The sequence below is a fragment of the Scyliorhinus canicula genome, chromosome 9 (genome assembly GCF_902713615.1).
Source record: "Scyliorhinus canicula chromosome 9, sScyCan1.1, whole genome shotgun sequence".
Taxonomy (NCBI): Eukaryota; Metazoa; Chordata; class Chondrichthyes; order Carcharhiniformes; family Scyliorhinidae; genus Scyliorhinus; species Scyliorhinus canicula.
In genome coordinates, this window is record NC_052154.1 from 85175336 (window position 1) to 85199267 (window position 23932).

At 49.4% G+C, this 23932-nt stretch overlaps 1 protein-coding gene across 8 annotated transcripts in view; it reads left to right on the top strand.

Annotated features, from left to right (window-relative positions):
• LOC119971491 (RNA-binding Raly-like protein) overlaps positions 1-23932 on the top strand; it is a 1731169-nt gene that overhangs the window by 1578978 nt on the left and 128259 nt on the right. For all 8 annotated transcript variants that reach the window (XR_005461849.1, XR_005461852.1, XR_005461853.1 and 5 more), the window contains exon 6: positions 1779-1829. Coding sequence is in view for 1 of the 8 variants with exons in the window: in XM_038807076.1 (XP_038663004.1) it covers positions 1779-1829 (51 nt within the window). In the remaining 7 variants the exon portion in view is untranslated. The remainder of the gene's footprint in view (positions 1-1778; positions 1830-23932) is intronic.

Genomic DNA, 23932 nt, shown 5'->3' on the forward strand with positions numbered 1-23932 from the left:
ATTCATGAAATAGATCTGGGATATGAAGCTACTCTCACTAATGGTCACCATGAAACCCTCATTCATTCATGTCCTTGAGGCAAGGAAATCTTAGAGGAGGTCATCCATTCAGCCTGGCCTACATGTGACTCCAGACCCACAGTAATATGGCTGACTCTTAACTGCCCTCTGAAATTGTCCAGCAAGCCACTCTGTCGTTTTCAAGAAGGTGGCTCACCACCACTTTCTCAAAGGAAATCAGGGATGGATAATAAAATACTGGCCTAGCCACCGGCACCCACATCCTTTGAATGACTAAATAAAAAGTGCAAAGTACAGCATTTTGGAGCTGTTAGAAAGCCATGGGATTGCGCCCCTCCCTGTGTGGTTCACAATGGTGCCAACCATGACCCCAGGACTGTGCTAAACTCTCAAAAGTCCTCTCCAGATTTTCCTGCAGCGTATTGTCACCACAACCTTTGTCATTGGACTTATTTGTTTGTTTGTCCTCCCCACATGTATGAAGAGAGATAGGGCAACACGCTGGCAAAATAAATTGAGAATTCAGCCATGATCTAATTAAGTGATGGGGCAGGCTTAAGGGTTGAATGACCTCCTCCTCTTGCAAATTTTGTTCTGCTCTCGACTCCATTAAAATAGGGGCATGATGACACAGTAGTTAGCACTGCTGCCCCACTGCGCCAGGGACCCGGGTTCAATTCCGGCCTTGGGTGACTGTGTGAAGTTTGCCACGTTCTCCCAGTGTCTGCATGGGTTTCCTTCGGGTGCTCCGGTTTCCTCCCACAGTCCAAAGATGTGCAGATTAGGTGGATTGGCCATGATAAATTGCCCCTTAGTGTCCAACAGTTATATGGGGTTACAGGGTTGCGGGGAGTGGGCCTAGATAGGGTGCTCTTTCAAAGGGTTGGTGCAGACCCAATGGGCCGAATGGCCTCCTTCTGCACTGTAGGTATTCTGTGATTCTAATGGGCTTGTCTTGTCGGGTTTGGGGTGGACACAGGACAGAGGTGATTCGTCAGGCAATTCCTCTTGAAAATCTTCGACAAATGAGTTCCCCACAATATTGTGCCTGATATAAAATGGCTGCTGTTGCATCAAAATTCTCCTTTGAGGGGCGGTATGTTTTTTTTTTAACCACAAACACTGCTGCGATTTAAGAAAGTGGTTCATAAAATGAACTAGGAATGGACAATAAATGCCTTGCAAGAAAGACTCTCGACCCACAATGATCCTCTTTTAAATGAAAAAAATATTGGTGCCATTACCAAAATAAAGAAGGCTGACCAGACAGTGTTAATTGTATACTGGTAAATTAAGGTTAAGAATAGTCAGGTCGAGGGACTAATTAGACAATTACTTGTAACACATAGAAAGAGATACTTATTATCACTATTACCAGGCTGTGGAGTTAGGATCCAAGTGTAATGTTTTGCTTTGTGAATAAGTAAATATTAACCTCTCGTTTCCTCCCTAACCAACTGGCTGTCAGAAATTTAACATTTGTGTTGTTTGGGTGTGTAGTCAATTTGGGCCTCCGCACGCAGCAGTCGAGGACATTCCCTCAGAGCTGGGATCTTCGAGAGCCTGTTGATGGTCCCCACGATTCCTGTTACTGCGTTTTCCGCTCCCACTGCCCCTGAGCTTTAGAACTCGCTTTGCCAGCTGCCTAACCCGAATCGAGATAAATAACAACTGCTGTCACAGTGTCATTAAAATTATTTAAGGTGCTGTCAATATTCGCTTAGCTCTGAATTGAATGGCTTCTTTTCTTTCTGCAGAAGTGGCTATGACTTTGACTACGACTATTACAGAGATGGATTCTATGACAGGTATGTTGCCCAAGTCTGATTTGATCCTTGCCTTTACTTCTTTTCCGGAATTGCTGTAATTTTTTTTTTAAGTGACAGTGAGAATTACTCCCAGTGCCTCGGAGCGCACGAGAGGTCTGACCTTTCTCGAACCTGTTGACGTAGCCCAGAACTTTATTTTCCTTTCTCTTTTCCTCCACTTCTACCCTCCGCACCTACCCCATCCCTCGTCCAGACCCCCCCCCCCCCCCCCCCCCCCCCCAGAATGGTAAAGGGCCATGACATCAGGTGCAATGTTCCAGAAGGACATGGCTTGTCTTTTCTTCACAAGAGACAAGGCTGTTGTACGGTGCATGTTAATATTGGCGACAGCCTTGGCGTCTTATTTGGCAGTCATGATCACAGCAACTAAGCATTGGACAACAACAACTCGCATTTCTCGGGGCCTTTAATGTAGGGAAATGTTCGGCGACACCTTAGGGAAACCTCAATGGACAAACATTGACATCACGCTGTCGCATTAGGATGATCGGCATTGAAATGGTAAATCTGTGGGACTCCGGAAGCAGCAACACCCACATGATTGTGCAAGAGTCAAATTACCCAAAGCTCAAGAGGGAGAATGCTTATGACTTAGACTGAGTAACACCTAGTCATGTATATCTGTATCTAATGATGTTTATCCAGTTAAGCAGTTCACGCTCAGGCATGCCGATGTATCACCAATCATTCCTTAGCCAATCGCATTCAACTCATAACATGGTGGCAGCGTCGGGATTCGCGCCCACAACCGCGAAACAACTACCAACATACAACACGCGCCAATGGAAATAATTGGGAGGGGAAGAGCCAAAGAGTAGGGTTTGAACGAGAATCTTAAAGAAAGGTGGAGCGGTTTAGGGAAGAAATACTGCAGAGTTTAGGGATTAACACCTCAAGGCTGTTAATGGCAAGGTGAAGAAAATGGAGATGTGCAAGAGGCCACGGTTGGCGGGGTGCAGAGAATGCAGAGAGTTGGGGAGGTTACAAAGATAGGGAGGGGCAATATCATGGAATGATTTTAAATCAAAAATAGGAATTTTAAATCCAAGGCATTGCCAGACTAAGTACAGGTATAAATCAGCAAACAACAGCAAAATGCAGCTTTTTAAATAAAATATTTTCATTCTCCTTTTTCACATTTTCTCCCAAATTTCCACCCAGCTATAAACAACAATCAGTAACAAATGCAATGTCAATCAATACCAATGATCCCATCCTCCCACCAATCCTCCAAACATTAGTCCGCATGTTAACATAAACAAATGACATCACCCATAGTCACCATTAACACATATAGTCCCCTCCCCTCAACCCTCCCAGCAACCCCCTAATGTTCGATGTAATTGAATTCTCGAAAGTGCATAATGAATAACGCCCATGAATTGTAGAACCCCTCCATTCTTCCCCTCAGTTCACGTTTAACCTTCTCAAGAGTCAAGAATTCCAGCAGGTCCCCCCGCCACGCCAGGGCACAGGGTGGAGAGGTTGATCTCCACCCTACAGGATCTGCCTTCGGGTGATCAACGAGGCAGAGGCTACGACATCTGCCTCCGCGCTCCTTTCCAACCCCGGCTGGTCCGACACCCCGAATATGGCCTCCTGAGGGCCCAGATCCAGTTTCAAATGCACCACTTTAGAGATTACCCTAAAAACCTCCTTCCAGTAATCATCCACCTTTGGACAGGACCAAAACATATGAACGTGGTTTGCGCGCGCCCGCCCCCCCCCCCCCCCCCCCCAACACACACACGAGGTGGAGGCGTTCACCCTCCGGAGCACCTCACACCAGAACCCCTCCTCCATACCCTCCCCCAACTCTTCCTCCCACTTTGCTTTGATCCCTTCCAGCTGTGCCTTCTCCTCTTCCAAAATACACCCGTAAACCGCCGATACTACCCCTTCTCCAGTTCCCCTTTCGTCAGCACCTCCTCCAGCAATGTGGAAGCCGGCTCAACTGGGAAGCTCTGTATCTCCTTTCTGGCAAAGTCTCGAACCTGCATGTATCTAATATCTCCCCCTGCTCCAGCCTACACTTCGCTTCCAGATCCTTCAATCCTGCAAACCGACCCCCAAGAAACAAATCCTTTGGTTTCCTAATTCCTTTCTCCTCCCATCTCTGAAAATTTCCGTCCCACTTCCCTGGCTCAAATCTATGGTCCCCCGAATCGGCATTTCCCTTGACCCTGCCCCCAACCTGAAGTATTGGCGAAACTGCCTCCAAATTCTCAACGAAGTTATTACTACCGGACTCCCTGAGTATCTCTTCAGTATCCCTGAGTACCTGTTGCTAGAGCCTTCAATCCCGACCCCCTACACAAACTCACCACCATTCTGACCCATTGGGAGTCAACCTCTTTGATCCAGCTCCGTAAGCAAAATGCAGCTTTAACTTACAAAACCTCCTACTTCTTTGGTGCCGGCCTGCTGGATGGGTCCGCCATGTTGCGCGGGGCCGGCGCCGCAGGCAGCTGCCACGCACATGCGCGGACCCGCAACCGGAAGTGCAGGGCCCCGTATCAGCAGCCGGAGCTGCAACTCCTGGGCCCTACAAGCCCCCTTAAAAACGGAGAATCACCACGGACTTTAGAGAAAAAAGCTCGGAGTGATTCAAGCACATTTTCTCACGGGCATGGGAGAATTCTGTCCCTTATATTGTTCCTCTCCCATATATGATTGTTATTTTCTCATTTGTATGCATCCCGTTTTGCTTACCAAAATACAATACAACACTAAATGCCCAATCTGTAAATTTGTTCTTGAGTGTAAATTTGTTCTTGAGTAGCAGAGAAGACCCCCTTTGTTTCTACAGTATGTCGCAGTGGATCATTCATTTCATGCACATATTGTATGTCTTTATTATTTCAGCAGGACCAGCATTGATTGCCCTAACCTCAATTGCCCGAGTGACTTACTCGGCCATCTTTGGGTTTCAACCAGCTTGCTGTGAATCTGGAAATTACATGTAGGCCAGACCACGTAGGATCTCCTTCCCAAAAGGGGGCCATTCGTGAATCTGATGTATGTTTCGAACAATCGGTGATAGTTTCAGGGTCACCATTACCAAGACTAGTGTTATATTCCAGGCATTATTCATTGAATTTGACTTCCAGCGTCTGCTGTGGGGGAATTTGAACCCATGTCCTCAGAGCGTTAGTCTGGTCCCCTGGATTACTAGTCCAGTGGCATTACCACAACGCCACCATCTGTCCTGTCCAATCCTATGTATTAACATGGTTCAGTTTTTTGAACCACGTTCTATTATTGTGTGTTCAATAAAATCTTTTTCTCATCAGTGAATTTATTAGCGAGCCACCAGTTCCAATTGTTTGGCTTCACATTGCTTAGAAACTCACCCTGATTATTTATTCATCTGACAAACAACATTAGATATTTGTGTAAACTTCAAGTGTTTGGTCTCAGTACAACTACGAGTGTTGCGTACCCAATTGCATAGAGGTACCTGATTCAATTCCCTTCCATCGCAGGCAATTATACTCAGGAAGCCTCTAATTGTTTAGAACACTGAGGCCTAATAGTGCAGATAATTAACCAGGATCTTTTGAAGCTGAAGGAGATGCATTTTTTTAATGCATTTTACTCTTTGCGTCTTCTGCCGAAATCAAGGCTTCTGGGAGTGGCACTGTATAACTACATAGAACATAGAACATTACAGCGCAGTACGGGCCCTTCGGCCCTCGATGTTGCGCCGACCTGTGAAACCATCTGAAGCCTATCTGACCTACACTATTCCATTTTCATCCATATGTCTATCCAGTGACCACTTAAATGCCCTTAAAGTTGGCGAGTCTACTACTGTTGCAGGCAGGGCGTTCCACACCCCTACTACTCTCTGAGTAAAGAAACTGCCTCTGATATCTGTCCTATATCTACCACCCCTCAATTTAAAGCTATGTCCCCTCGTGTTGGTCATCACCATCCGAGGACAAAGACTCTCACTGTCCACCCTATCTAACCCTCTGACTATCTTACATGTCTCTATTAAGTCACCTCTCAGCCTTCTCCTCTCTAACGAAAACAACCTCAAGTCCCTGAGCCTTTCCTCGTAAGACCTTCCCTCCATACCAGGCAACATCCTAATAAATCTCCTCTGAACCCTTTCCAAAGCTTCCACATCCTTCCTATAATGTGGTGACCAGAACTGCACGCAGTACTCCAGGTGCGGCCGCACCAGAGTTTTGTACAGCTGCAGCATGACCTCATGGCTCCGAAACTCAATCCCCCTACTGATAAAGGCAGGCTGGAGGTGTGCAAGGGCAGTTTAGGTGGTCATTGAGCTCTTCATTCCTGTAATGCAACCACTGAAATCAGGAGCTCGCTGGAAGAGTTGACTGCAAACTTATATTTCATTGCCCAGTGCCTTGGTCCTCCAGTGAGGAGAGAGTGAGATGACTGGGCCTGTTTTTTTCTAGGGTTTAGAAGAATGAGCCGACGATCTCATTGACACTTAAAAAAGTCTTACGGAACTTGACAGGGGAGATACAGAAAGGAGCCTCGATTCAAACCTTTGTCAATGTTTCCCCTGAAAAAGCAGCCAGAGCATTCAGCTGGTTACAATAGTTTGAATATTATGCAATACAGAAACAGGTCATTGATACACTTGACCCAGGAATGACTGATGCTCTTGCTTCTCACATGATCCAAGAGAATTCCGTTTCCCCCTACCCCTTCCCAGAGGGCGACTATTTCTCCTCTTGACTCCTGAGCTATAAACAGCAGTTTATGAATATGGGTGCAGAGGTGGTCTGCGTCCCAACTTGCCAGTAATCTGGCGGGGGGCAAATGTGCAGTTGCCGTTCACCAGTCCCTCTTTAGTATTTGGCAGGGAAATCCTCTTCATCCAGGTGAAACATTTAGATAAAGTCACACCACAAGGGCAGCATGGTGGCACAGTACAGCGGTTGGCATTGCTGCCGACGGCGCTGAGGACCGGGGTTCGAATCCCGGCCCTGAGTTACTGTCCGTGTGGAGTTTGCATATTTACCCTGTGTCTGCGTGGGTTTCACCCCCACAACCCAAAGATGTGCAGTATAGGTTGATTGGCCATGCTAAATTGTCCCTTAATTGGAAAAAATAATTAGATATACTAAAAAAAAGTTTTAAAGTTACGCCACACACCGTCTTTCCATTTCACCGTGTCAACAACAACAACAACTTGGACTCATACAGCACCTTTAACATAGTAAAATGCCCCCAAGATGTTTCACAGGAGTGCTATCAAAAATAAAGCATGCGAGGAGATATTAGACCAAATGAAAAAAAGGTCAAAGAGGTAGGTTCTATGAAGTGTCTCACAGGAGGAAAGGGTGACGGAGAAATGTAGAGAGGGGATCTGTCCTGCCATCCAAATAAAATAAGAGCACGTGTTGCTGGGGGTATTATGTTAGCCTGGAGAGGATTGGCTAACTGATAGAAGACAGAGAGTTGGGATAAGAGGAGCATTTTCAAGATGGCAACCTGTAACTAGTGGAGTGCCACAGGGATCCATGCTGGTGCCACAACTATTTACAATATTAATGCCTTGAATGAAGAAAGTGAATAGACTATTGCCAAGTTTGCAGATGACACAAAAATAGGTGAGAAGGCAAGTGGAGAGACTGACGCAAAGAAGGATATCGACATGTTAAGTGAGTGGACAAAAACTTGGCAGATGGAATATAATGGAGGAAAATGTGAAGTTAGGCACTTTAGTAGGAAGAATAAAGGAGCTGAATATTTAAATGGAGAAAGACTGCAGAAACTGCAGCATGGAGGGATTTGGGGATCCTCATGCATGAATCACAAAAAGCTAACATGCAAGTTGAGCAGGTAATTGGGAAGACAAATGGAATGTTGGCCTTTATTTCAAAGGAGTATAAAAATAGGGAAGTTTTGCTGAAACTATACAAGGCACTAGTTGGGCCACATCTGCAATAATATAAGCAGTTTGGTTCCCCCCCCGCCCCAGTCAACGGCCCCCACCGGCATGGTGGGAATCACCCCGCGCCCGAGAAATGGGGCCGGAGAATAGAGAAGCCAGCGGCGGGGCGGGATTCGGGCCTCCCCCCGGAGATTCTCCAACCCGGCGCAGGGTCGGAGAATCCCGGCCACAGTGGCATTGGAGGCAGCCCAGAAAAGGTTCACTAGGTTGATCCTGAGTATGGAGGGACTTTCTCATAAGGAGAGGTTAAGTGAATTAGGTCTGTACTCATTGGAGTTTCAAAGAATGAGAGGCGACCTGATTGATACGTATACGATTCTTAGGGGGCTTCACAGGGTAGTTGCTGAGAAGTTGTTTCCTCTTCTGGGAGAGTCCAGGACCAGAGGGCATAACCTCAGAGTAAGGGGTCACCTATTTAAGACAGAGATGAGAAGGAATTTCTTCTCTCAGAGCGTAATGAATCTGTGGAATTCTTTAACGCAGTGGGTGTGGAGACTGGGTCATTAAGTATGTTGACGGCTGAGATGGACAGAATTTTAGTCAGGGATTTTCTGCCATTTCCTGCCAATGGGATCATCCAGTCCTGCTGAAAGCAACTCCCTCCCCCCGGGAAAGATTCCCTCGCGGTGTGACCGCCAAGCAATGCAAATGACTATTGACTTTGACGGGACCAGAAGATCCTGCCTCTGGCCAATGGCAAACTGTTGCCACTGCTGAAAAACCCACCGCGGGAGGGTGGGCAAGTTGGCAGGGAGAGGTTTGGACTAGAAGGGGTGAGGGGGGTCGTGGGGGAAGATAATCCCGGCCAATATTTCACACTGTGATTGCCAGGGCGGCATGATGGCAAAGTGGTTAGCACTTCTACCTCACAGCACCAGGGAACCGAGTTGATTCCGACCTTGGGTGACTCTTGTGGAGTTTGTACGTTCTCCCTGTGTCTGTATGGGTTAGCTCCTGATTTCCTCCCACAGCCTGAAGATGTGCAGGTTAGGTGGATTGGCCATGCTAAACTGTCCCTTAGTGTCCAGGGATGTACAGGTTAGGTTACGGGGATAGAGCGGGTAAGTGGGCCTAGGTAGGGTGCTCTTTCAGAGGGTCGGTGAAGACTCGATAGGCCGAATGGCCACCTTCTGGACTGTCAGGATTCTGTGGGTCTATCAGGAGGATTGAGGGAGGGGATTTTTTCTCTTGTAGATCACAATGCCTCTTCAATATACCTTCTGACTGAGATGAGGCGAAATACCTTCGCTTGCCCAAAGGATTGTTAATCTTTGGAATTCTCTAGCCCAGAGGATTTCGGATGGTCAGATTTTTGGCCTCTCAGGGAATCAAGGGATTTGGGAAAGCAAGTGGGAAAATGGAGATTATTGGTAAACCCTGGGGAGGGTTTACCAATATTCCAGTATTCACTGGTGGAACGGATTTGAGGGACCAGGTGGTCTATTCCTGCTTCTATTCCATTTATGTTTGGATGTTCTTCTGTAGTCAAGGTTGGCCATGCTGTTTGTACATAACATTGACGTGCTGGATTGAGGGGAAGTTGTGGGGAATCACTTTCAACTAACTTGCCAGGTGGCAAAGTCACAGGATTGGGAGGAAAGCTAGTTTTATATCCTGCCCAACATTACTCTCTAATTATCTTCAATGGAGAGTAAAATCGGCAGGGTATGAAAAAAGTGTTTTCCAACCACTGAGTCGGCTTCTGAAACAACCAGGGAAATTCTTTTAAGAAAAAAACGTCAATGGTGCAGAGGTTAGCACTGCTGCCTCACGTCGCTGAGGACCCGGGTTGGAATCCCGGCCCTGGGTCACTGTCTGTGTGGAGTTTGCACATTCTCCCCGTGTCTGCATGGGTTTCACCCCCACAAACCAAAAAGATGTGCAGTGTATATGAAGTGACCATGCTAAATTGACCCTTAATTGGGAAGAAAAAGAATTGGGTACTCTAAATTTATTTTAAAACCATCTTATACTGAGGAGCATCATGACAGAGCAGAGGTACCACTCGGCCCGTCTTAATTCATCTGCACGAGAGGTCTTTAGTGTCCATACATTGTTTTTGAAGCACGATTGAACCCCATTCTATCCTCAATCAGGAAATGTATTCCTCTTGTTTGCCACACTTTGTACATAGACAAATGTTCGGTTAACAGTCTCAAGCCCAGCTTTTATACATTTGAGCAAACATGCTCAACTCCTGCAGTTTAATTGGAAATAATATTGAATCCTACCATATCCATAAAGTTCTGTAGCAACATTAACAAAACTTATGTGGCAATACTATAAATAAGTGAAAGAAATGGGCCATTTAATGACCAAGATCTCTCTGTCACTACAATAGAATGATCTCTGGATTCAACTATTCCCATTGTCGCCAGGCCGACCTCTCACCTCCAAAGGTTTTGGCCATTCATAACACAGCTACCTATCCTAATTGCACCGTCTCCTGTTTACCCATTATCCCTATGGTTGCTGGCCATTACTGGCTTCTGGACCAGCACCTCTACAAATTGAAATTTCTGATCTTTGTTTTCCAATTCCTCCTGCCCCTCCATTTCTGGCCTTTTGACCTGTGATGATATTTTAAAAATATATTTTTATTGAACATTTTTTGATAAGTACAATAAAACAGGAAAACAAAAAAAAAAGGTAATATCTCCCCCAACCCCTGACCCCCCCCCCCCTCAACAGCTGATGGTGATGAGCTCTTTAAAATACAGAATAAACGGCTGCCATCTTTTGTAGAACCCCTCAATTGTACCCCTTGTGGTGTACTTAATTTTCTAAAGGTATAAAGGCGCCATAAGATCCCCCAGCCATACTGAGACATTGGGTGCAGAAGTTGACCTCTACTCCAACAGAACCCGGGTCACTGTGAGCAATCAGTGAGGCGAAGACTAAAACATCCGCCCCTGCCCCCGTCTGCAGCTTCGGCAGGCCTGGCACCCCAAATATGGCCCCTCAGGGTCTTGGCTCCAGATCCATTTGTAGAATTGCACACATGGTGCTGAAGAAGGAGACTTAGAATCTCACAAGCTCAGGACACGAGCAGAACATATGCACATGGTTGGTCAGGCCCCTCCCACAGCACTCACACTTATCCTCCACTCCCTCAAACAGCCGACTCATCCTAAACCTTGCTAAATGCGCCCAGTGCACCAGCTTTAACTATATAAGCCCAAATCTCATGCCTGACAAAATGGCGTTCACCCTTCGCAGAGCTTCACACCACACCCCCTCCTCCAATCCCACCCCCAACTCATCCTCCCGCTTGGCCTTAATCCCCTCCGGGGATGCAGTATCCTCCATCAGGATCTTCTCCTAAACTCCTGAAGTACTCCCCTCTTCTGTTCCCACGAGCGACAGAGCCCTTTCCAACAGTGACAATGGCAGAGCTCCTGGGAAAGAGGGAAGACCTTCCTCCTAAAGTCCCAAACCTGCAGAGACGTAAAAGTTTCTGACTGCGAGAGCCCAATCTTCTCTTGACAGCTCAACTAAACTCGTGAACCGTCCTGGTCCTTTCCAGAAACAAATCCCTCATTCCTTCCACCCCCTTGTCCTTTCAGCCACTAAACCTGGCATCTAATATTGCCGGCTCGAACATATGGTTAGCACAAATCGGCGTCAACTTCAACGCTGTTCCTCATTTAAAGTGCTGCTGAAATTGTCTCCATATTTTCAATGTCGCGACCACCACCGAGTTGGCAAAATGGCACCTCAATCCCTTCCTACTCTGAGGCGCTCCATTTGTCGGAGCTCATCAGTGCAGGAAATGCTGCTAACTGGGGCTTCGGCGGGGGGGGGGGGGGGGGGGGGGGGGGGGGCGGTGGTGGGGGATGGCGGGGAGGGAGGTTCCCTGACAGGGGCACAAAACAAGACAGAGTGCTGGTAGATAGAGGGTTTGTTCCTGCCGCTACAATGGCCAGGGACGACGCCGCTAATCCCACCCAGAATGTTTTATTTTAGTTAGATGGCAGAGAGGTTATGCTGGAGGTATATCTGCGTGGAGTTTGGACGTTCTCCCCATCTCTGCGTGGGTTTCCTCCGGGTGTTCCGCTTTCCTCCCACAGTCCAAAGACGTGCAGGTTATGTGGGATTACGGGGATAGGGCAGGGGAGTGAGCCTCAATAGGGTGCTCTTTCGGAGGGCCGGTGCAGACTCGATGGGCAAAATGGCATCCTTCTGCACTGCTGGTATCCCATGATTCTATGAGTTTATATAGAACATTAGTCAGGTCACTTCAGTATTGAAAGGATATCATTTCATTAGAGAGGGTACAGAGGAGGTTTACGAGGATGGTGCCAGGACTGGAAGATAGCAGCTTTGAGGAAAGTTTGGATAGGCTGGGGTTGTTCTCCTGGGAACAGGGGAGGCTCAGGGGAGGTTTTATTGAGATGCACAAAATTCTGAGGGGGCCTGGATAGGGTGGATGGGAAGGGCCAATTTACTTTAGCAGAGAAGTCAGTGTAACGGGGAGGGTTGGGGGGGGGGGGGGGGGGGGGGGCATAGATTTAAAATGGTTGGCAGAAAAATTAGAGGGGAACATGGAAGATATTTTTCACCCAGAGGGTTGTGTGGGTCTAGAACTCACTGCCTGAGAGGGTAGTACAAATAGAAGCCTGCTACTCATTTCAAAGGTTCCTGGATACACAGAGCTATGGCCCAAATGCTGGAAAGTGGGGTGGCTTGTTTTTTGGCCAGTGTGGACACGAATGGCCTCTTTCTGCACCGTGAACTTTCTATAATTCCGTGACCTCATCCCTAATATCTCTTTTTGTGACTTGGTGTCAAATTTGCTAAGTACCTTGACTTGTTTAACTGCATTAAAGAGGTTATAGGAATGCAAAGCTCCTGTTGCTGTTGTTGGTGTCTGTTTCTTTAAGGCTCTGGGTTCGCAAAAGGAATGTTGCAGCCGGGGCATGTTGGGCTGCAGATCTTAATCCTGGTCTTGGCTGACTGACAGGCTAATTAACATGGTGGACTGAGAGGAGCTGGCATGTTGCTGGACACACTGTGCTGAAGAACTGCAATTTCAGATTGCTTTCTATCTGTAAGAGAGACAGTCGGTTGCAGAGGCAAAGCCTGGAAGATCTGCTGATTGTGAAAATTCATTATTTGGAAAGTTTCTGCCTGCTGACATTTACACCTCACTTCAAACCGCTCAGTTAGTTTTTTTAGTTTGTTTTAACTCAATCTACTCAAACCGGTCAGAGAATAGAAGCTGCGATGTGGGTTAGCCACATGCTAGGATCAGCCAATCAGAGGTAAGAAATCCTGGCAACTTTAAATTAATTTGGGTGGAACTATCATAAATGTGACTACAATTAAGAGCGACAGTGAAATCTGAATAAATTATGTGTTAAAAGAGTGCACACAGCACAAGGGATTTAAAATATTTAAGATATATTACATACGTTAGAAAACAGAATAGCTGGGCCTGCGTCGCCAAATCTTATTGTTGGATACTGCTTATTTTATAGAGTTATTTCCTCTGGTTAGTGATCCTCCTGCAAACAGTTTCTCCTTATTCATTCTATCAAAATACATCTGCTACGTCTTCTTGTTGACTTTTGATTGCTGTTATTAATCACATTGTGGTGAACGTATTGTACAAACCATTCACCACTGTATTACATTATATCACGCTGTTGCCCATGTGGGCTCCACCTATGGACCATTGTACGGTATTACATGGAATGTATCATGTTGGTGCCTTTGTGGGCTCCGCCCCTGGCTCCTCCCCTTGAGGGGAGATATAAAGAGAAGTTGCCCTGTAGGCGGCTCACACTAGCAGAGCAGTCGCAGGCAGGCACTGTTCTAGTCGATTAAAGCTACTGTTCACTTCAACTCTCTGTCTCACGTGAATTGATGGCCGCATCAATTTAATCGACTACATCACCACTATGGAAGCGGCCCTCAAACATGACTGACTGGAACTCGACTCACAAGCCACGGAGGCGAAAGGGATTTTTTCGCACTGGCTCCGATGTTTCGAGGCCTACCTCGCCGCCTCCTCCTCGCCCTCCGTCACTGATGACCAGAAGCTGAGCCTCCTCCACGCCGGTGTGTACCATCGAGTCTCGGTACAACTTGAGGAAGCCTCCACAAACGCGGACGCCCAAGTGATGGTGAAGCGCCTGTACATGAGGTTGGTGAATGAAGTGTACGCGCGGCATCTCCTCGCCGCCAACGCCCCGGGGAATCGCTGGAGGAATACCCAAGTGACCTCAAAGTCCTCGCGGGTAGCTGCAATTACCAGGCCATCACGGCCTCTCAACATATGGAACTCGCCGTCTGGGACGCCTACGTGGCTGGAGTCGGGTCCAACTACGTCAGACAGTGCCTGCTCGAGAAAGGCGCCCTCAACCTAGAAGAGACGGTAAAACTAGCCACCTCCCTAGAAGTAGCGTTCCAAAGCCTCAACGCTTTCCCGTCCGATCACACGACCCCCTCGTGGACCCCCGACCAGAGAGTACCCCAGGCCTGTGCCGTGCGGCTGCCCGCCCAACCCAGGGGGCTACCCTGCTATTTCTGCGGCCAGCATCAGCACCCCAGCAGCGCTGCCCGGCTCAGAACGCGAACTGCAGTGATTGCGGCAAAAAGGGGCACTTGCAAACGTTTGTCTAGCCAGGTCCAAATCCTCCAAATCGCAGGCCCGACTCTCAGACTCTCAGGCCCACAGACTCCGTAATGTGGCTGCGTGCCTGCCGGCTCCGCCCCCTCCGGACGCATCATCTGCCTCGTGTTGTCCGTGGGGGCAGCCATCTTCAACTCCGCCCAACTTGTGCGACTCACGGTGGGCCGCCATCTTGGCAGCCGTCTCCCACATGGCCCGACACATGTGACTCATGGGGGCCGCTATCTTGGACGCCATATTCCTCGCCGTCCGACACGTGCAACCGATGGGGGTCGCCATCTTCGCTGCCATCTACAATGCCGCCCGACACATGCGACCATCCCATCACCTCCGGCCACGCTGGCTACACGCAACTCGGCACAGTCACCCTCGACCAGTGCGAAACAAACACCTCCGGAACTCCATGATGACCGCCTTGCCTGTTTGACTCCGGGAGCACAGAGAGCTTCATTCACCCAGACACGGTAAGGCGCTGTTTGCTCCAAATCCTCCCCGCACTTCAAACCATCTCCCTCGCTTTCTGGATCCGGGGTACACTGTCGCGAACCTCGCAATACAGGGCGCTGAGTGCGCCAATTTTAAACTATATGTACTCCCCGATCTCTGCGCTCCTCTCCTGTTGGCACTGGACTTCCAGTGCAACCTCAGGAGCCTAACCCTGAAGTTCAGCGGGCCCCTACCCCCATTCACCGTATGTAGTCTCGCGACCCTGAATGTCGACCCTCCCCCACTGTTTGTTTGCAAATCTCACCGCCGACCGTAAGCCAGTCGCCACCAGAAGCAGGCGGTATAGCATTCAGGACAGGACTTATATCAGGTCCGAGGTCCAGCGACTCTTGAGGGAGGGAGTTATCAAGGTCAGCAATAGCCCCTGGAGAGCTCGGGTGGTGGTCGTCAGGCCCGGGGAAAAGAACAGGATGGTTGTAGACTACAGCCAAACCATAAACCGGTACACGCACCTCGATGCGTACCCCTCCCCCGGATAGTGGACATGGTTAACCAGATCGCACTCTACCGAGTCTTCTCCACGGTGGATCTGAAGTCCGCATACCATCAGCTCCCAATCTGCCCGGAGGACCGCCACTACACGGCCTTTGAGGCAGATGGCCGCCTCTTCCACTTCCTCCTTCGGCGTCACCAACGGAGTCTCAGTCTTCCAAAGTACGATGGACCGAATGGTGGACCAGTACGGGCTGCGGGCCACATTTCCGTACTTGGACAACGTCACCATCAGCGGCCATGACCAGCAGGACCACGACGCCAACCTCCAGAAATTTCTCCAAAACGGCCAAGCCCTCAATCTCACTTGTAACAAGGAGAAATGCGGTTTCTGCACAACCAGACTAGCCATCCTCGGCTACGTCGTGGAAAACGGAGTCCTAGGGCCCGACCCCGACCGTATGAGCCCCCTCCTGCAACTTCCCCTTCTCCACTGCCCCAAGGCCCTGAAAAGGTGCCTCAGGTTCTTTTCCTATTACGCCCAGTGGGTCCCCAACTATGCGGACAAAGCCCGCCCACTGATCAAAGCCACCATCTTCCCACTGTCGGCTGAGGCCCACCAGGCATTCAGCCGCATCAAGGCAGATATTGCCAAAGCCGTGATGCGCGCAGTGGACGAGTCCATCCCCTTCCAGGTAGAGAGCGACGCGTCAGAGGTCGCCCTCACCGCTACCCTCAATCAGGCGGGCAGGCCAGTAGCATTTTTCTCCCGTACCCTCAGCGCCTCCGAAATTCGACACTCATCAGTCGAAAAGGAAGCCCAAGCCATCATGATGGCTGTGCGGCACTGGAGGCACTACCTCACTGGTAGGAGGTTCACCCTTGTCACCAACCAACAGTCGGTAGCCTTCATGTTTGATAATACGCAGCGGGGCAAGATCAAGAACGATAAGATCTTGAGGTGGAGGATCGAACTTTCCACCTATAATTACGATATTGTGTATCATCCTGGGAAGCTCAATGACCGGTGCCTCCTCATCCTTCTCCTCCGAGGTGGCCACATGATCCTTTGTCTCCACCTCCAGCACATCGCCCCACTGCTGTGCCAGGTTGTAGAGGGCACAGCAGACCATCACAAATCAGGTGACCCTCTGAGGGGGGTATACTGCAGGGCACCATAAGAGCAGTGAGGCATTGGAACCACATTTTGAGGAGTTCGATGCACCGCTTAATGACAGCCCGGGTGGCCGCATGGGCCTTGTTGTATCGGGTCTCCGCACCAGTCACCGGCCTCAGTACTGGCATCATTAGCCAGGTCCTCAGCAGGTTTCCCTTATCCCCCAAGAGACAACTGGCCATCCTGGGGATGGTCCTCGAAGAGGCTGCGGCTGTCCGACTGCCCCAGGATCTAGCCGCCATGCACACTGCCTGGAAAGCGTGCACACACGTGCAAGATCTTCAGGTGGTGGTCGCACACAGGCTGGATGTTCAGGGAGTGGACCCTCTCCCTGTTGATGTAGGGCACTACCTGACGTCCCAGTGCACACAAGGTGTCATCTATTACCCCCTGGAGCTGGGGGACCTTGTCGATGCCGGAGAATCTTGCTGCCCGGGCATCTTGTTGGGCCTGGTGCAGGCCAAAGTTTATGTAGTTTGCTTCCCGGCAAACAGGACATCCGTGACCTCGCAGACGCACTTGTGGACTGTAGCTTGTGATATGCTGCACAAGTCCCCCCTCAAGCCATGGAATGATCCTGAGGAGTAAAGGTTCAGAGCTGTGGTGACTTTGACGGCCACTGGGAGTGGGTATCCTCCTCCTCCACGTGGTGCCAAGTCCGCGAGGACATGCCACAGGTGCTGCTCTGTCTTTTTGAGGCGGCGCCTCTTGTTGCACACGATGTCCGTCATCTGTTCAAATGACCAGCAACGCCTGTACACCGTGGGCTGTCGCCAGCCTTCTCCTCTGGGTCCGTGCCTGGCCTCATGGGCGGTCGGGTTCTCAGGGTGTGGGGAGGGTGGCACCACGAGGGCAGCCTCCGCAGGGTCCAAGATCATCCATCCTGTGTAATATCTGTAAGGAATCGGAAGGGGTGAGTGGCTGGCGACCAGCGGTGTCATCCGCCCGGGATCCTCCATTCGCCCATTGCTCCCCATCTTCCCTCTGTCCCCCCACATCCCCTCCATCTGACAAGTCCTGCTCACACACCCCTGGCTATAGCAGGGTCCCGTGGTCACTGGACCTCACAGCCTGTAACCTAGACTGGTCTCTCTTCCCCCCCCCCCCCCCCCCCCCCCCCCCCCCCCCCCCCCCCCCCCCCCCCGGTGCCTACACCCACCCTCTGGTCACGGAGATGTCCCTGGTGCTGGGACCCAGCCCCTGGGTGTTTGATGATGTCTCCTGTGCCCTAGGTGTTCCCTCTTGCAGTGTCCAGGCACAGTATCCAAGCATCACGGTCTGATTGGGATGCCAAGCAATAACTCCCACATGGCACACCTACCCACGGGAATCCACTTGGGAGATGTGAGGTGCTCACTTAACTCTGATTGCCAATTCCCTATTAATTATAGCCTTCAGCCGCGCGGCCAGAGGTCTCCACGGTCAGTAGGGGTTATGGGTGGTCAGTGGGAGTTGTGGGTGGTTGGTGGGACAGACAGGCAGGGCCTGTGATTGCCCGCGTAACGGGTACATACGACCCATGGGGTGGCATCGTGGACAAGCAGGCGCTGAGACGTCCACCCTCCCCTCACAGCACAGGGACGACCCTCCCCACCGGTGTCAGCCCACTCCAACTGAGGTTGCCCCCATGCCCACCAGCTTCACATTTTGTAAAAGGTGCACTAATCAGCACCCACGTGACCACTTGCTGAGGAGTGGGTTAGATCACTGGAGGCCATTAGATAGAGGGTCGTTCTGGTTAATTGTATGGAGATTGGCTTTAATTGGTGATTATTGGATTCTCACCACGCCACAGCGGGATCCTGATTTCGCCAATGGGAGCAGGCCACTTAGATTGCGAACTGATCAGCACCCGGCGTGGTTCTTGGTTTTGTCCTCTCCCATGATCTAACAGCCTCATCTCGCTCTTGCTCAAGCGCCATGCAACCATTAAACCACGCCCAATATAAAATAAGGGGTAAATTCCAAAGTGGGTGGAGGAACTGAGGGACCTGGGTGTGTATATACATAAATCATCAAAGGTGGCAGGACACGTGGAGAGAGCAGTGAATAAAACATCAAAGTCATAAAATCGCTAGTCTAAAAGGAAGCCATTCAGCCCATCTAGTCTGTACTGACCCTCCAAAAGAGCACTCTACCCAACCCACCCTATTCCCGTAACCTAATCTGTACATCCCTGGACACTAAGGGGCAATTTTAGTATAGCCAATCCACTTAACCTGCACAACGATGGACACTAAGCTAGAATTTAAGCATGGCCAATCCACCTAACCTGCACATCCTTGGACTGTGGGAGGAAACCTGAGCACCCGGAGGATCCCACACAGATACGGGGAGAATGTGCAAACTCCATCCAGTCACCCAAGGTCGGAATTGAACCCGAGGCCTTAATGCTGTGAGGCAGCAGTGCTAACCACTGTGCCACCTTGCCAGCCTGGGCTTTATTTATAGGGACATAGAGTACAAGAACCCAAGAAGGTTATATGAACTCGTATAAGACACTAGTTAGACCTCAACTGGAATATTATGTACAGCTTTGGGCACCACAAGATTCACCAGAATGCTTACAAGGATAAGGAAGTTCATTTGTTGAGACAGGTTGTGGACTCTCTTCCTTTGAGACAAGAAGGCTAAGAGGAGAGTTGATAAGAGATGTTCAAAATCATGAGGGGGCTAGACAGAGTAGGCAGGGAGAAACAGTCCCCACTCATAAAAGGATCAAGAATAAGAGGGCACAGATTTAAAGTGATTTGCAAAACAAGCACATGTGATGTGAAAACAAAACGTTTTCACACAACGTGGGGTCCGGGTCTGGAATGTATTGTCTACAAATGTGGTGGAGGCCTGTTCCATCGAAGCATTCAGGAGCGCATTAGATGATTATTAGAGTAGAAACAATGTGCAGAGGTATGGGGAAAAGGCAGGAGAATGGCACTAAGTCATGGTGCTTTAGGGCAGCACGGTAGCCTTGTGGATAGCACAATCGCTTCACAGCTCCAGGGTCCCAGGTTCGATTCTGGCTTGGGTCACTGTCTGTGCGGAGTCTGCACATCCTCCCCGTGTGTGCGTGGGTTTCCTCCGGGTGCTCCGGTTTCCTCCCACAGTCCAAAGATGTGCGGGTTAGGTGGATTGGCCATGATAAATTGCCCTTAGTGTCCAAAATTGCCCTTTGTGTTGGGTGGGGTTACTGGGTAATGGGGATAGGGTGGAGGTGTTGACCTTGGATAGGGGATAGGGTGCTCTTTCCAAGAGCCGTTGCAGACTCGATGGGCCGAATGGCCTCCTTCTGCACTGTAAATTCTATGTAATCTATGTGCTGATTTGGAGAGCCGGTTCAGACATGATGGGCCAAATGGACTCCTTTTGTGCCGTAACAATTCTGTGAGATTAGTCTTTGTACCGAGTGACGAGCTAGCACTTATTCACCTAGACAGAGACAGACTGCAAACGCTGATTCAAGAACTGGCGATACAGTTTTCTCAGGCTGTCAGCTGTAGCATTCAGGAGAGGACCCTCCGAATTTGGCATTTGCCCAGCTAAATCTCAGAGGTCTACCAGGGCAGAGGAAGCTCAAACCTCTTCTGCAGGGCCCAGAGAAACAATCCTCGGCTTCCAGGACCACAATGAAACCAAAAACCAATTGAAATCGCTCAATCCTTTTTTTAGCCAGATTGGTCTTGCTTTTCTCTCTCTTTCCCCCCCCCCCCCCCCCCCCCCCCCCCCCCCCCCCACAACACCCCCTCTCTCCAGGCTTGGCTTAAACTTGGAATCAATCTACACTGATGTCATCTGGGCCCGATTGGCACGTTTAATAATAATAATAATCATCTTTTATTGTCACAAGTATGAAGTTACTGTGCAAAGCCCCTAGTCGCCACATTCCGGCACCTGTTCGGGAAGCCCTTGTTCTGCATTACAAACCAGCTGTCCAGCCCACTGAGCTAAACCAGTTTAGAATAGTACACTTGTTAAAAACCCCAACTGGCAGGAAGGCAGCAAATAAGTCGCAAAGTCAGTTGAAATGCCCTGTTCTACTGGAGAGGGGTCAAGACTTGGCCCTCCAAAACATTATAGATCAGCAAAATAACACTGGAATGCTCAATTTACTGCACAGAGGTGTCTTGATGTTCAACTGAAAAGGGCACCCACCTCCAAATATTTTGTTCTTTCTTCGCTAGAGTGTGGGATTGGAAAATGAAGCAGTTTGGTTGCCGTTTGCAAGATTAATTCTGTGTTTGTGTGTGCAGGGAAGTTCAACAGAACAAGGCGCCTGAGTGATTTAATTCCCCTCCTCCATGTTGTCTCATCACTTTGAGGTGCTGACAGCGATGAGATGAGGGTCACGGCCTTGTTCAAACAGATTCTGCTTACTGTACACCGGCGATGGCAGATGTGCTGACTGATGTTAAACAGTCCCTGCTGACTGCAGCCTGGGTGAGCAGGCAATTAAAGGGGGAATAGTTGACTGTGGGGGGGGGGGGGGGGGATTAGAAAATACCCTCCCATATCTGACAACATCTTTAAAATATGTTTTCCCCCTTCCGTTGCGGTGATGCGAAATTCAGTATTCGGCCCAACAAGTCCAAATTCCAATCTTATTACCGTACAAGATGTGAGCCATGCCTTTGTGGTTAACCCTTCGACCTCCGAGTTCAAAGGTTGCAGGTTCACTCCAGAGACCTGAGCATACAACGTCAGGCTGACATTCCCAGAGGGAGTTTGGAGCTGTCATATTTCAGGTGAGAAGTATTGTAGTCAATGAGGAGTCCCGAAAAGGTGAATCAAAAGTAATTCATATCCTCCTCACGGTTTGGAAATGCAGCAAACTAGCAACAGTCCAAGTAACCATCCCGAGATGCCGATTCCTTCCTGGGCCGACTTTTATCCCAGGGAATTAACAAGCCCACAGTTGGACCTTCGCCCCTCAGCAGGGGAGCTCGCACTCCACAAGCTCCACGGGGAGATTAATTGGGTCGTCCCCTTGGGTCTTGTAGGGGGTTTAACAAGAAGTTAAACAAAGGCCCCATTAGCCTTCTCAGGTGACCATAGTGCCACGTCAATATTGGAAGAACACAAGGAAGCCATCCCCAGTGCCTTGGCCATTAATTATCCCTCAACTAAGAATTAACACAGATTAACTGGTCATTTTAGTTTTAGTCATTCATGGGATGTGGGTGTCGCTGACTGCGTCAGCATTTATTGCCCATCCCTGATTGCCCTCAGCACATCTAAGTGAAGGTTGTAGCAGTTGTGTGTTCACCTTATGAAACGGTGTCATCAATAAAGTTAGTTCACAGCAATGATGTTGATCATCCTGCAACATAAAAACAAGGCAGGTTCATAAGGTACAGGAGCAGAATTAGACCATTCGGCCTATCGAGTCTGCTCTGCCATTCGATCGTGGCTGATTTGTGCCTTGTCTGTTACCTACAATGCTACAGACTAAGAGCTGGATGGCGAAATCAGCCAGAGAACCTCCTCCCTCGAACACATGAATCAGGAGCAGGAGTTGGCAATTTCGCCTCCCGACCCTAAAAATCTTCAATGTGATCATGGCTGATCCCATCATGGTCTCAATTCCACCTTCCTGCCCATTCTCCATAAACCTTCAACTCATTACCAATTAAAAATCTAACTCCTCCTTAAATTTACTCACTGTCCCTGCACCCACGGCACGGCACGGCACGCAGGGGTAGTGAATTCCACAGATTCACAACTCTTTGGGAGAAGCAGTTTTTCCTCAAATCTGTTTTAAATTTGCTACCTCTTATCCGAAGACTATGACTTCTCATTCTAGAATGCCCCATAAGAGGAAGCATCTGCTCCACTTCTACTTTACCCATACCTTTTAGCATCTTGTATACCTCAATTTGATCCCCCACCTCCCCCTCATTCTTCGTTAACCAGTCCCTCATGAGCTTGATGCATTGAAGAGTAAAGGAGAGGGAGATCCGCTTGTCCCTGCAGGAGCTTGTGATGGTGAGTTGTCCAATCTCATCCGCACTCGAGCCCCTATCACCAGGCAACTGTCCTGGTGCCCACCCCTAAACACAGAGAAAAGGTGGAATTTTCTGATTCTTTTTCAGGCGGGAAAAGGGGTGAGCAGTCTGCCGGCGGGTTTAATGGGTTTTTGGAACTATATTTTTAGGTACAAAAAAATAATAATTTCTACACAGGTTTTACGCTGCCAGTTTGGTAGGAGGCCTCTGATGCACCCACCCCGCCATCAGCTGAACACTTTAATCAGCTGGGTGCACCATTTAAAGACCACTTCAGCCACTTCTTCATGGTTCCATGACTGTGAAGAAATCGGCCCCAAGATTCACCGAGATAACCACGGCAGACTTGAGCTTGATGCCGTGGAGGAGAAGTGGAACATCCTGTTCCCCCCCAGACCGGGAGGAGACCCTCGAGCAAGGTCACCACCCTCGAGCAAGGTCACCAACCTCGTGTGGGAGGCGTGGCAGCACTAGCAACTGGCAGCTGGCTGCTGCAGAGGAGGACAGGCATCTAGAGGCATAAGGAAATGAATGATCTCCTCTGGTCAGCCAGGATAGGTCCTTCTTCTCATCACTCCCAACTCAGACGCATATCACACATCCGATGTGGCACAGTGGTTAGCACTGCTGTCTCACAGTGCCAGGGTCCCAAGTTCAATTCCAGCCTTGGGTGTCTGTATGGAATTTGCACGTTCTCTCCGTGTCTGCGTGGTTTTCCTCTGGGTGCTCTGGTTTCCTCCCGCAGTCCAAAAGATGTGCAGGTTAGATAGATTGGCCATGATCAATGAGCAGGTTTATGGGGATGGGATAGGACAAGATAGGGTGCTCTTTTAGAAGGTCAGTGCAGACACACTGGGCCAAATTGCCTCTTTCTGCACTGTAGGGATTCTACAGACCTACAGGGAGCTCACTCACTAGCACTTCAAGTAACACTACACCTCGTTCTCTCACACACTCTCTCATCTTCCCTCCGGCCCACCTCCTTATCACCTCCCTGCTCCCACTCACCACCCACACATGACGGTCATCCTGACCATCTTCCCTGGCATGCAGCCTGCTCACACTCTTCCCATCTCTTTTCATGCTGGTAAGCTGGCACATAACGAAAGGGAGACATCCCAGATGGGCGGAGGAAAGCTCAAAATCAAAGTCCTATTGCAATTCAAGGAGAGAGCCCTCCGGCCGGTCGTGAGGAAGACCACTGTTCCTGCACCTAGGGCGGTCGGCCAAAAGCCCAAGTGAGGATCCAGAAAGCCATCATCCATCACACCAACATAACTTGTATCCTGTTTCTTCAATTGTTACACCCCTGCTATGCACAAATGGCATCTCCTTTTTCTTGCAGACACATTACGGGAGCAACCTGTGCATTGACCAGCCAGGCGCAGATTC